Below are 12,309 nucleotides of genomic sequence, written 5' to 3' on the forward strand. Positions count from 1 at the left end.
TGGTGTATCGCGGGGGCTGTGGGTTCGTGCGAGGCCGGGAAGTGTCTTGCCTGGCCTTGTGGCTTCTAGCGAGGCCCAGTGGCCTCTCGTTAGGCCTTGAGGTGTCTCGCCGGTTTGCTACTGCTGCTTTGCTCTCAGCAGCGAGCAGGACGCTGCTTGAGATTGACACCTCTGATGTGTCGCAGCAATCCAAAAAATCGGTTAAAACTGGTAAAAGAGTTGGTCTGCTCTGACGCTGATGCTAAAGTCATAAAGTAGTTTCACTTTCAGCAGTGCTGGGCTCTGGTCAGAGGTCACGTCTCTAAACCTTCACAGCTTTTAGTGTTCTGACCGTGAAGAAAATATTTGGATATTGAGCACGCAGGAAGAGAACTCTGAGCTGTGCTGATCTTCTGAAAGAAGCTCGATCCTTCTTCCACTTCCTGCAAATGTTGTGAGCTGATGTCACACGGACTCTTTCACTGCACCTCGGGTTACCTGGGGGTCACATCCCGTCAGGTGCACCACTGCAAATCCTGCAAGCCAACACCCAGGGGAAAGTTTCTCTGCTCAAAGAGCACTTTGTTCAGGACTTCTGAATGGTCAAATCACGCAGTCAGCATTATTGACACTGACACTTCATGGAGCACATGTCGGTCACATGACTGCTCCTCCATCCTTCTGTGGGTCACATGACTGCTCCTCTGTCCTTCTGTGGGTCACATGACTGCTCCTCCAGCCTTCTGTAGGTCACATGACTGCTCCTCCATCTTTCTCTTGCAGGTGTGTGTCGTTATCCTCTGGGAATGTCTTCGGGACAAATTGAAGATGAGGACATCTCTGCCTCCAGTCAGTGGTCCGAAACCACTGCTGCTCGATACGGCAGGTTGGTATCGTCCCATCCTCACGTGTATGCCTGTGTGTGTGTATATGTATATGTATATATGTGTATATGTGTATGTATATATGTGTATGTATTTACATACACATATGAATATACATATGTGTATGTATGAGGGGCCGTTAGGGACATTATTCAGAATTACCTCTTACATACACTACTGAAATGCTCTCACATAAACAACTGAAATCCTTGCACACATACTACTGAAATTGTTGTCTCTCACACGCGCATGTAAAAAGCTCACACACACACACACACAGGTGAAATCCGTTTATACATCCATCCATCCATCCATTTTCTACCGCTTATTCCCTTCGGGGTCGCGGGGGGCGCTGGAGCCTATCTCAGCTACAATCGGGCGGGAGGCGGTGTACACCCTGGACAAGTCGCCACCTCATCACAGGGCCAACACAGATAGACAGACAACATTCACACTCACATTCACACACTAGGGCCAATTTAGTGTTGCCAATCAACGTATCCCCAGGTGCATGTCTTTGGAGGTGGGAGGAAGCCAGAGTACCCGGAGGGAACCCACGCAGTCACGGGCAGAACTCGATGTGGAGGAGCAGCGGCTTTACTTTGAGCTCCCCCCGGATGGCAGAGCTTCTCACCCTATCTCTAAGGGAGAGCCCCGCCACCCGGCGGAGGAAACTAATTTCGGCCGCTTGTGCCCGTGATCTTGTCCTTTCGGTCATAACCCAAAGCTCATGACCATAGGTGAGGATGGGAACGTAGATCGACCGGTAAATCGAGAGCTTTGCCTTCCGGCTCAGCTCCTTCTTCACCACAACGGATCGATACAGCGTCTGCATTACTGAAGCCGCCGCACCGATCCGCCTGTCGATCTCACGATCCACTCTTCCCTCACTCGTGAACAAGACTCCGAGGTACTTGAACTCCTCCACTTGGGGCAAGATCTCCTCCCCAACCCGGAGATGGCACTCCACCCTTTTCCGGGCGAGAACCATGGACTCGGACTTGGAGGTGTTGATTCTCATCCCAGTCGCTTCACACTCGGCTGCGAACCGATCCAGCGAGAGCTGAAGATCCTGGCCAGATGAAGCCATCAGGACCACATCATCTGCAAAAAGCAGAGACCTAATCCTGCAGCCACCAAACCAAACCGTTTATACATACTAGTGAAAAATAATTTCAGGTGTGTGTGTGCGTGTGTGTGTGTGTGTGTGTGCGTGAGAGAAAAAAAATTCAGTAGTGTTGATGAGAGTGTTTCAGTAGGGTGTGTGAGAGAAAAACATTTTAGTTGTTTATGTGAGAGCATTTCAGTAGTGTATGTAAGAGTGTTTCTGTAGAGTGTGTGTGAGAAAAAGATTTCAGTTGTTTATATGAGAGCATTTCAGTAGTGTGTATAAGAGTGTTTCAGTAGTGTGTGTGAGAGAAAAACATTTCAGTTGTTTATGTGAGAGCATTTCAGTAGTGTATGTAAGAGGTAATTCTGAATAATGTCCCTAACGGCCCCTCATATGTATGTGTGTATACAGTCGCGATCAAAAGCTGTGATTGGAGCACATACTTGGTCACAAAAAACATTCATGAAGTTTGCTTCTTTTATGAATTTATTATGGCTCTACTGAAAATGTGAGCAAATGTGCTGGGTCAAAAGTATACATACAGCAATGTTAATATTTGCTTACATGTCCCTTGGCAAGTTTACCTGCAATAAGGCACTTTTTTCTGCTGGAATTTTTGACCACTCCTCTTGACAACATTGGTGCAGTTCAGCTAAATGTGTTGCTTTTCTGACATAAACTTGTTTCTTCAGCATTGTCCACACCTTTAAGTCAGGACTTTGGGAAGGCCATTCTTAAACCTTTATTCTAGCCTGATCTAGCCATTCCTTTACCACTCTTGACCTGTGTTTGGGGCCAAACACACACTACTTTATACTTTGTACAAACTAATAGTACACACTATTTTATACTTTGTACACACTAATAGTACACCCTACTTTATACTTAGTACGCACTAATAGTACACACTATTTTATACTTAGTACGCACTAATAGTACACACAAATTTACACTTTGTACACACTAATAGTACACACTATTTTATACTTTGTACACACTAACAGTACACACTATTTTATGCTTTGTACACACTAACAGTACACACTATTTTATACTTTGTACACACTAATAGTACACACTGTTTTATACTTTGTACACACTAATAGTACACACAAATGTACACTTTGTACACACTAATAGTACACACTATTTTATACTTTGTACACACTAATACTACACACTTTTTTATACTTAGTACACACTATTCTATACTTTGTACGCACAAATAGTACACACTAATTTATACTTTGTACCCACTAACAGTACAAACTACTTTATACTTTGTACACACTAACAGTACACACAAATGTACACTTTGTACACACTATTTTATACTTTGTACACACTAATAGTACACACTTTTTTCTACTTTGTACACACAAACAGAACACACTATTTTATACTTTGTACACACTAATAGTACACACAAATGTACACTTTGTACACACTAATAGTACACACTATTTTATACTTTGTACACACTAATACTACACACTTTTTTATACTTTGTACACACTAATATTACACACTTTTTTATACTTTGTACACACTATTCTATACTTTGTACGCACTAATAGTACACACTAATTTATACTTTGTACCCACTAACAGTACACACTACTTTATACTTTGTACACACTAATACTACACACTTTTTTATACTTTGTACACACTAATATTACACACTTTTTTATACTTTGTACACACTATTCTATACTTTGTACGCACTAATAGTACACACTAATTTATACTTTGTACCCACTAACAGTACACACTACTTTATACTTTGTACACACTAATATTACACACTTTTTTATACTTTGTACGCACTAATAGTACACACTAATTTATACTTTGTACCCACTAACAGTACACACTACTTTATACTTTGTACACACTAATAGTACACACAAATTTACACTTTGTACACACTAATAGTACACACTATTTTATACTTTGTACACACTAATAGTACACACTTTTTTATACTTTGTACACACTACTAGTACACACTATTTTATACTTTGTACACACTAACGGTACATACTATTTTATACATTATACAGACTATTTTATACTTTGTACACATTGTTTATTACTTATTTGTTACTTAATAGATTAGGCTTTTTGTGTACTACAATATGTACTACAATGTGTACGTATACTACTTGGTGTAGTAGAGCGTGTACTAATATGTGTACTACTTTGTGTAGTACAGCGTGTACTACCAAGTGTACTACTTTGTGTAGTACAGTGTGTACAACAATATATACTACCATTTGTACTTCTTTGTGTAATACAGTGTGTACAACAATATATACTACCATTTGTACTTCTTTGTGTAGTACAGCGTGTAGTACAGCATGTAGTACAATGTATAGTACAGCGTGTAGTACAGCATGTATACACCATTTGTACTACAATGTACACACCATTTGTACTACAGTGTTTACTAAAATGTGTACTACCATGTGTACTACCATGTGTACTACCTTGTGTAGTACAGTGTGTAGTAGCCTGCGTTAGGATGAAGTAGATTGCTGTGGTGTGTTGCAGATTGGACTGTGAGGAGGGGGACGGTGCTTGGTGTCCTGAGGTGACGGGGGACCCGGAGCACCTGAAGGAGTTCCTGCAGGTGGACCTGCACTCGCTGCACTTCATCACCCTGGTGGGCACCCAGGGGCGCCACGCGGGCGGCATGGGCAACGAGTTTGCTGAGATGTACAAGATCAAGTACAGTCGGGATGGCACTCGCTGGATCTCCTGGAGGAACCTGCTAGGCAAGCAGGTCAGTCCTCCATTTCTTGACTTCTTTATGTTTTCTATCTACTTATTTATTTATCTCTTCTGTCTTAGACTTGGATTGGTCACATCTGGTTTTAGGCTTAGATTGGTCACATCTAGTCTTAGACTTAGATTGGTCACATCTAGTCTTAGACTTAGATTGGTCACATCTAGTCTTAGCCTTAGATTGGTCACATCTAGTCTTAGACTTGGATTGGTCACATCTAGTCTTAGACTTAGATTGGTCACATCTAGTCTTAGACTTGGATTGGTCACATCTAGTCTTAGACTTGGATTAGTCGCATCTAGTCTTAGACTTAGATTGGTCACATCTAGTCTTAGACTTAGATTGGTCACATCTAGTCTTAGACTTAGATTGGTCACATCTCGTCTTAGACTTAGATTGGTCACATCTAGTCTTAGACTTGGATTGGTCACATCTAGTCTTAGACTTGGATTGGTCACATCTAGTCTTAGACTTGGATTAGTCGCATCTAGTCTTAGACTTAGATTGGTCACATCTAGTCTTAGACTTAGATTGGTCACATCTAGTCTTAGACTTGGATGAGTCCCATCTAGTCTTAGACTTATATTGGTCACATCTAGTCTTAGACTTACATTGGTCACATCCAGTCTTAGACTTAGATTGGTCACATCTAGTCTTAGACTTAGATTGGTCACATCTAGTCTTAGACTTAGATTGGTCACATCTCGTCTTAGACTTAGACTGGTAACATCTAGTCTTAGACTTAGATTGGTCACATCTAGTCTTAGACTTAGATTGGTCACATCTAGTCTTAGACTTGGATTGGTCACATCTAGTCTTAGACTTGGATTGGTCACATCTAGTCTTAGACTTAGATTGGTCACATCTAGTCTTAGACTTGGATTAGTCACATTTAGTCTTAGATTTGGATTGGTCACACCTAGTCTTAGACTTAGATTGGTCACATCTAGTCTTAGACTTAGATTGGTCACATCTAGTCTTAGACTTGGATGAGTCCCATCTAGTCTTAGACTTATATTGGTCACATCTAGTCTTAGACTTACATTGGTCACATCCAGTCTTAGCCTTAGATTGGTCACATCTAGTCTTAGCCTTAGATTGGTCACATCTAGTCTTAGACTTGGATTGGTCACATCTAGTCTTAGACTTAGATTGGTCACATGTAGTCTTAGCCTTAGATTGGTCACATCTAGTCTTAGACTTACATTGGTCACATCCAGTCTTAGACTTAGATTGGTCACATCTAGTCTTAGACTTAGATTGGTCACATCTAGTCTTAGACTTGGATTGGTCACATCTAGTCTTAGACTTGGATTGGTCACATCTAGTCTTAGACTTGGATTAGTCGCATCTAGTCTTAGACTTAGATTGGTCACATCTAGTCTTAGACTTAGATTGGTCACATCTAGTCTTAGACTTGGATGAGTCCCATCTAGTCTTAGACTTATATTGGTCACATCTAGTCTTAGACTTACATTGGTCACATCCAGTCTTAGACTTAGATTGGTCACATCTAGTCTTAGACTTAGATTGGTCACATCTAGTCTTAGACTTAGATTGGTCACATCTCGTCTTAGACTTAGACTGGTAACATCTAGTCTTAGACTTAGATTGGTCACATCTAGTCTTAGACTTAGATTGGTCACATCTAGTCTTAGACTTGGATTGGTCACATCTAGTCTTAGACTTGGATTGGTCACATCTAGTCTTAGACTTAGATTGGTCACATCTAGTCTTAGACTTGGATTAGTCACATTTAGTCTTAGATTTGGATTGGTCACACCTAGTCTTAGACTTAGATTGGTCACATCTAGTCTTAGACTTGGATTGGTTACAGCTAGTCTTAGACTTAGATTGGTCACATCTAATCTTAGACTTAGAATGGACACATCTAGGCTTAGACTTAGATTGGTCACATCTAGTCTTAGACTTAGATTGGTCACATCTAGTCTTAGACTTAGATTGGTCACATCTAGTCTTGGACTTAGATTGGTCACATCTAGTCTTAGACTTGGATTGGTCACATCTAGTCTTAGACTTGGATTGGTCACATCTAGTCTTAGACTTAGATTGGTCACATCTAGTCTTAGACTTGGATTAGTCACATTTAGTCTTAGATTTGGATTGGTCACACCTAGTCTTAGACTTAGATTGGTCACATCTAGTCTTAGACTTGGATTGGTTACATCTAGTCTTAGACTTGGATTGGTCACATCTAATCTTAGACTTAGAATGGACACATCTAGGCTTAGACTTAGATTGGACACATCTAGTCTTAGACTTAAATTGGTCACATCTAGTCTTACACTTAGATTGGTCACATCTAGTCTTAGACTTGGATTGGTCACATCTAGTTTTAGACTTGGATTGGTCACATCTAGTCTTAGACTTGGATTAGTCGCATCTAGTCTTAGACTTAGATTGGTCACATCTAGTCTTAGACTTAGATTTGTCACATCTAGTCTTAGACTTGGATGAGTCCCATCTAGTCTTAGACTTATATTGGTCACATCTAGTCTTAGACTTACATTGGTCACATCCAGTCTTAGACTTAGATTGGTCACATCTAGTCTTAGACTTAGATTGGTCACATCTAGTCTTAGACTTAGATTGGTCACATCTCGTCTTAGACTTAGATTGGTCACATCTAGTCTTAGACTTAGATTGGTCACATCTAGTCTTGGACTTAGATTGGTCACATCTAGTCTTAGACTTGGATTGGTCACATCTAGTCTTAGACTTGGATTGGTCACATCTAGTCTTAGACTTAGATTGGTCACATCTAGTCTTAGACTTGGATTAGTCACATTTAGTCTTAGATTTGGATTGGTCACACCTAGTCTTAGACTTAGATTGGTCACATCTAGTCTTAGACTTGGATTGGTTACATCTAGTCTTAGACTTGGATTGGTCACATCTAGTCTTAGACTTAGAATGGACACATCTAGTCTTAGACTTAGATTGGACACATCTAGTCTTAGACTTAAATTGGTCACATCTAGTCTTACACTTAGATTGGTCACATCTAGTCTTAGACTTGGATTGGTCACATCTAGTTTTAGACTTAGATTGGTCACATCTAGTCTTAGACTTGGATTGGTCACATGTAGTCTTAGCCTTAGATTGGTCACATCTAGTCTTAGACTTAGATTGGTCACATCTAGTCTTAGACTTGGATTGGTCACATCTAGTTTTAGACTTAGATTGGTCACATCTAGTCTTAGACTTGGATTGGTCACATGTAGTCTTAGCCTTAGATTGGACACATCTAGTCTTAGACTTAGATTGGTCACATCTAGTCTTAGACTTACATTACTCACATTTAGTCCTAGACTTAGATTGGACACATCTAGTCTTAGCCTTAGATTGGTCACATCTAGTCTTAGACTTGGATTGGTCACATTTAGTCTTACCTTAGATTGGTCACAACTAGTCTTAGACTTAGATTGGTCACATCTAGTCTTAGACTTAGATTGGTCACATCTAGTCTTAGATTTGGATTGGTCACATCTAGTCCTAGACTTGGATTGGTCACATCTAGTCTTAGACTTGGATTAGTCCCACCTAGTCCTAGACTTGGATTGGTCACATCTAGTCCTAGACTTGGATTGGTCACATCTAGTCTTAGACTTGGATTGGTCACATCTAGTCTTAGACTTGGATTGGTCCCACCTAGTCCTAGACTTGGATTGGTCACATCTAGTCTTGGACTTAGATTGGTCACATATAGTCTTAGACTTGGATTGGTCACATCTAGTCTTAGACTTAGATTGGTCACGTCTAGTCTTAGACTTGGATTGGTCACATCTAGTCTTAGACTTAGATTGGTCACATCTGGTTTTAGACTTAGATTGGTCACATCTAGTCTTAGACTTAGATTGGTCACATCTAGTCTTAGACTTGGATTGGTCACATTTAGTCTTAGACTTGGATTGGTCACATGTAGTCTTAGACTTGGATTGGTCACATGTAGTCTTAGACTTGGGTTGGTCACATCTAGTCTTAGACTTACATTGGTCACATTTAGTCTTAGACTTAGATTGGTCACAACTAGTCTTAGACTTAGATTGGTCACATCTAGTCTTAGACTTAGAATGGTCACGTCTAGTCTTAGACTTATTTTGGTCACATCTAGTCTTAGACTTGGATTGGTCACATCTAGTCTTAGACTTGGATTGGTCACATCTAGTCTTAGACTTGGTACGGTCACATCTAGTCTTAGACTTGGTATGGTCACATCTAGTCTTAGACTTGGTACGGTCACATCTAGTCTTAGACTTGGTACGGTCACATCTAGTCTTGGACTTGGTAGGGTCAGATCTAAAGTCTTAGACTTGGTACTGTGTTGTGTACCTGTGAGCAGAGTGATGAAAGGACAGAGTACTTGCTGTAGTACTGTGTTGTGTACCTGAGAGCAGAGTGATGAAAGGAGAGAGTACTATGATGTGTACTTTGTGTACTTGCAGGTGATAGAGGGAAACAGGAACGCGTACGACACGACGCTGACGAACATGGAGCCGGCCATCATCGCCCGCTGGGTGCGCTTCATGCCGGTGACGGCGCACACCAGGAGCGTGTGCATGAGGGTGGAGCTGTACGGCTGCCCATGGCTGGGTGGGAGCAGGGCGGGAGTGTTACCGTGACAACAGCATCAGCTGACCCTCTTCTTTGATTGACAGATGGCCTGGTGTCCTACAACGCTCCCATTGGTCAGCAGATGAACTTACCTGAGGGCAGCGTTGACCTCCATGACTCCGCCTACGATGGAGCGCTCATCTACAGGTACGTCTTGTGGTCGCTATGGTGACGGCAAACTTCCTGTCTGTCCCCTGAGTCGTTGCTCGCTTCTCACTTATCAGTCACTCTTTCAACACCCCGAGAGGGACAAGCTGTAGGAAACGGATGGATGGATATTATTATTATTATTATTATTATTTTTGCTATTAATATTATCATTATTATTATTATTAATATTACTTTATCATCATTATCATTAATATTATTATCATTATGATTATTATTTACATTATTAGTAATATTATTATTGTTATTATTATTATTAATACTATCATCTTTTTATCATTATTATTATTACTATTAATATTGACACCAGTATTATGACTGTTGTGATGATTATGATGATTGTTCTTGGTATTTTGATGATTGTTGTGATGGTTATGATTGTTCTTAGTATTTTGATGATTTTTCTTAGTATTATGATTGTTCTAATGATTATGATGATTGTTCTTAGTATTTTGATGATTTTTCTTAGTATTATGATTGTTGTAATGATTATGATGATTGTTCTTAGTATTTTGATGATTGTTGTGATGATTATGATGATTGTTGTGATGATTATGATGATTGTTCTTAGTATTTTGATGATTGTTTTTTGGTATTATGATTCTTGTGATGATTATGATTGTTGTGATGATTATGATTGTTCTTAGTATTTTGATGATTATGATGATTAATCTTAGTATTTTGATGATTGTTGTGATGATTATGATTGTTCTTAGTATTATGATGATGGTTGTGATGATTATGATTGTTCTTAGTATTATGATGTTGTTCTTAGTATTATGATGATTGTTCTTAGTATTATGATGATTGGTCTCAATATTTTGATGATTGTTGTGATGATTATGATGATTGTTGTGATGATTATGATGATTGTTCTTAGTATTTTGATGATTGTTTTTAGTATTATGATTCTTGTGATGATTATGATTGTTGTGATGATTATGATTGTTCTTAGTATTTTGATGATTATGATGATTAATCTTAGTATTTTGATGATTGTTGTGATGATTATGATTGTTCTTAGTATTATGATGATGGTTGTGATGATTATGATTGTTCTTAGTATTATGATGTTGTTCTTAGTATTATGATGATTGTTCTTAGTATTATGATGATTGGTCTCAATATTTTGATGATTGTTGTGATGATTATGATGGTTGTTGTGATGATTATGATGATTGTTCTTAGTATTTTGATGATTGTTTTTAGTATTATGATTGTTGTGATGATTATGATTGTTGTGATGATTGTTCTTAGTATTTTGATGATTATAATGATTAATCTTAGTATTTTTATGATTGTTGTGATGATTATGATTGTTCTTAGTATTATGATTGTTGTGATGATTATGATTGTTCTTAGTATTATGATGTTGTTCTTAGTATTATGATGATTGTTCTTAGTATTATGATGATTGGTCTCAATATTTGGATGATTGTTGTGATGATTATGATGATTGTTGTGATGATTATGATGATTGTTCTTAGTATTTTGATGATTGTTTTTAGTATTATGATTGTTGTGATGATTATGATTGTTGTGATGATTGTTCTTAGTATTTTGATGATTATAATGATCAATCTTAGTATTTTTATGATTGTTGTGATGATTATGATTGTTGTTAGTATTATGATGATTGTTGTGATTATGATTGTTTTTAGTATTATGATGTTGTTCTTAGTATTATGATGATTGTTCTTAGCATTATGATGATTGGTCTCAGTATTTTGATGATTGTTGTGATGATTATGATGATTGTTGTGAGGATTATGATGATTGTTCTTAGTATTTTGATGATTGTTTTTAGTATTATGATTGTTGTGATGATTATGATTGTTGTGATGATTGTTCTTAGTATTTTGATGATTATAATGATTAATCTTAGTATTTTTATGATTGTTGTGATGATTATGATTGTTCTTAGTATTATGATTGTTGTGATGATTATGATTGTTCTTAGTATTATGATGTTGTTCTTAGTATTATGATGATTGTTCTTAGTATTATGATGATTGGTCTCAATATTTTGATGATTGTTGTGATGATTATGATGATTGTTGTGATGATTATGATGATTGTTCTTAGTATTTTGATGATTGTTTTTAGTATTATGATTGTTGTGATGATTATGATTGTTGTGATGATTGTTCTTAGTATTTTGATGATTATAATGATTAATCTTAGTATTTTTATGATTGTTGTGATGATTATGATTGTTCTTAGTATTATGATGATTGTTGTGATTATGATTGTTTTTAGTATTATGATGTTGTTCTTAGTATTATGATGATTGTTCTTAGCATTATGATGATTGGTCTCAGTATTTTGATGATTGTTGTGATGATTATGATGATTGTTGTGAGGATTATGATGATTGTTCTTAGTATTTTGATGATTGTTTTTAGTATTATGACTCTTGTGATGATTATGATTGTTGTGATGATTATGATTGTTCTTAGTATTTTGATGATTATGATGATTAATCTTAGTATTTTGATGATTGTTGTGATGATTATGATTCTTGTTCTGATGATTATAATGATTGTTCTTAGTATTATGATGATTGTTCTTATTATAATGATTGTTCTTAGTATTATGATTGGTTTTAGTATTATGATGGTTAGTTTTAGTATTATGATTGTTCTTTGTATTTTGATGATTTTTCTTAGTATTTGGATTGGTCTTAGTATTATGATGATTGTTGTGGTGATTATGATTGTTCTTAGTATCATGATGATTGT

At 37.6% G+C, this 12,309-nt stretch overlaps 1 protein-coding gene across 1 annotated transcript in view; it reads left to right on the plus strand.

The window, feature by feature from the left end:
* Positions 1-12,309, plus strand: part of ddr2a (discoidin domain receptor tyrosine kinase 2a) — a 53,342-nt gene that overhangs the window by 9,108 nt on the left and 31,925 nt on the right. The window contains exons 3-6 of the mRNA XM_061978523.2: positions 763-865; positions 4,531-4,762; positions 9,232-9,379; positions 9,445-9,547. Coding sequence (XP_061834507.1) covers positions 763-865; positions 4,531-4,762; positions 9,232-9,379; positions 9,445-9,547 — 586 coding nt within the window. The remainder of the gene's footprint in view (positions 1-762; positions 866-4,530; positions 4,763-9,231; positions 9,380-9,444; positions 9,548-12,309) is intronic.

This window comes from Nerophis lumbriciformis, linkage group LG18 (genome assembly GCF_033978685.3).
Source record: "Nerophis lumbriciformis linkage group LG18, RoL_Nlum_v2.1, whole genome shotgun sequence".
In the NCBI taxonomy this organism is placed as follows: Eukaryota; Metazoa; Chordata; class Actinopteri; order Syngnathiformes; family Syngnathidae; genus Nerophis; species Nerophis lumbriciformis.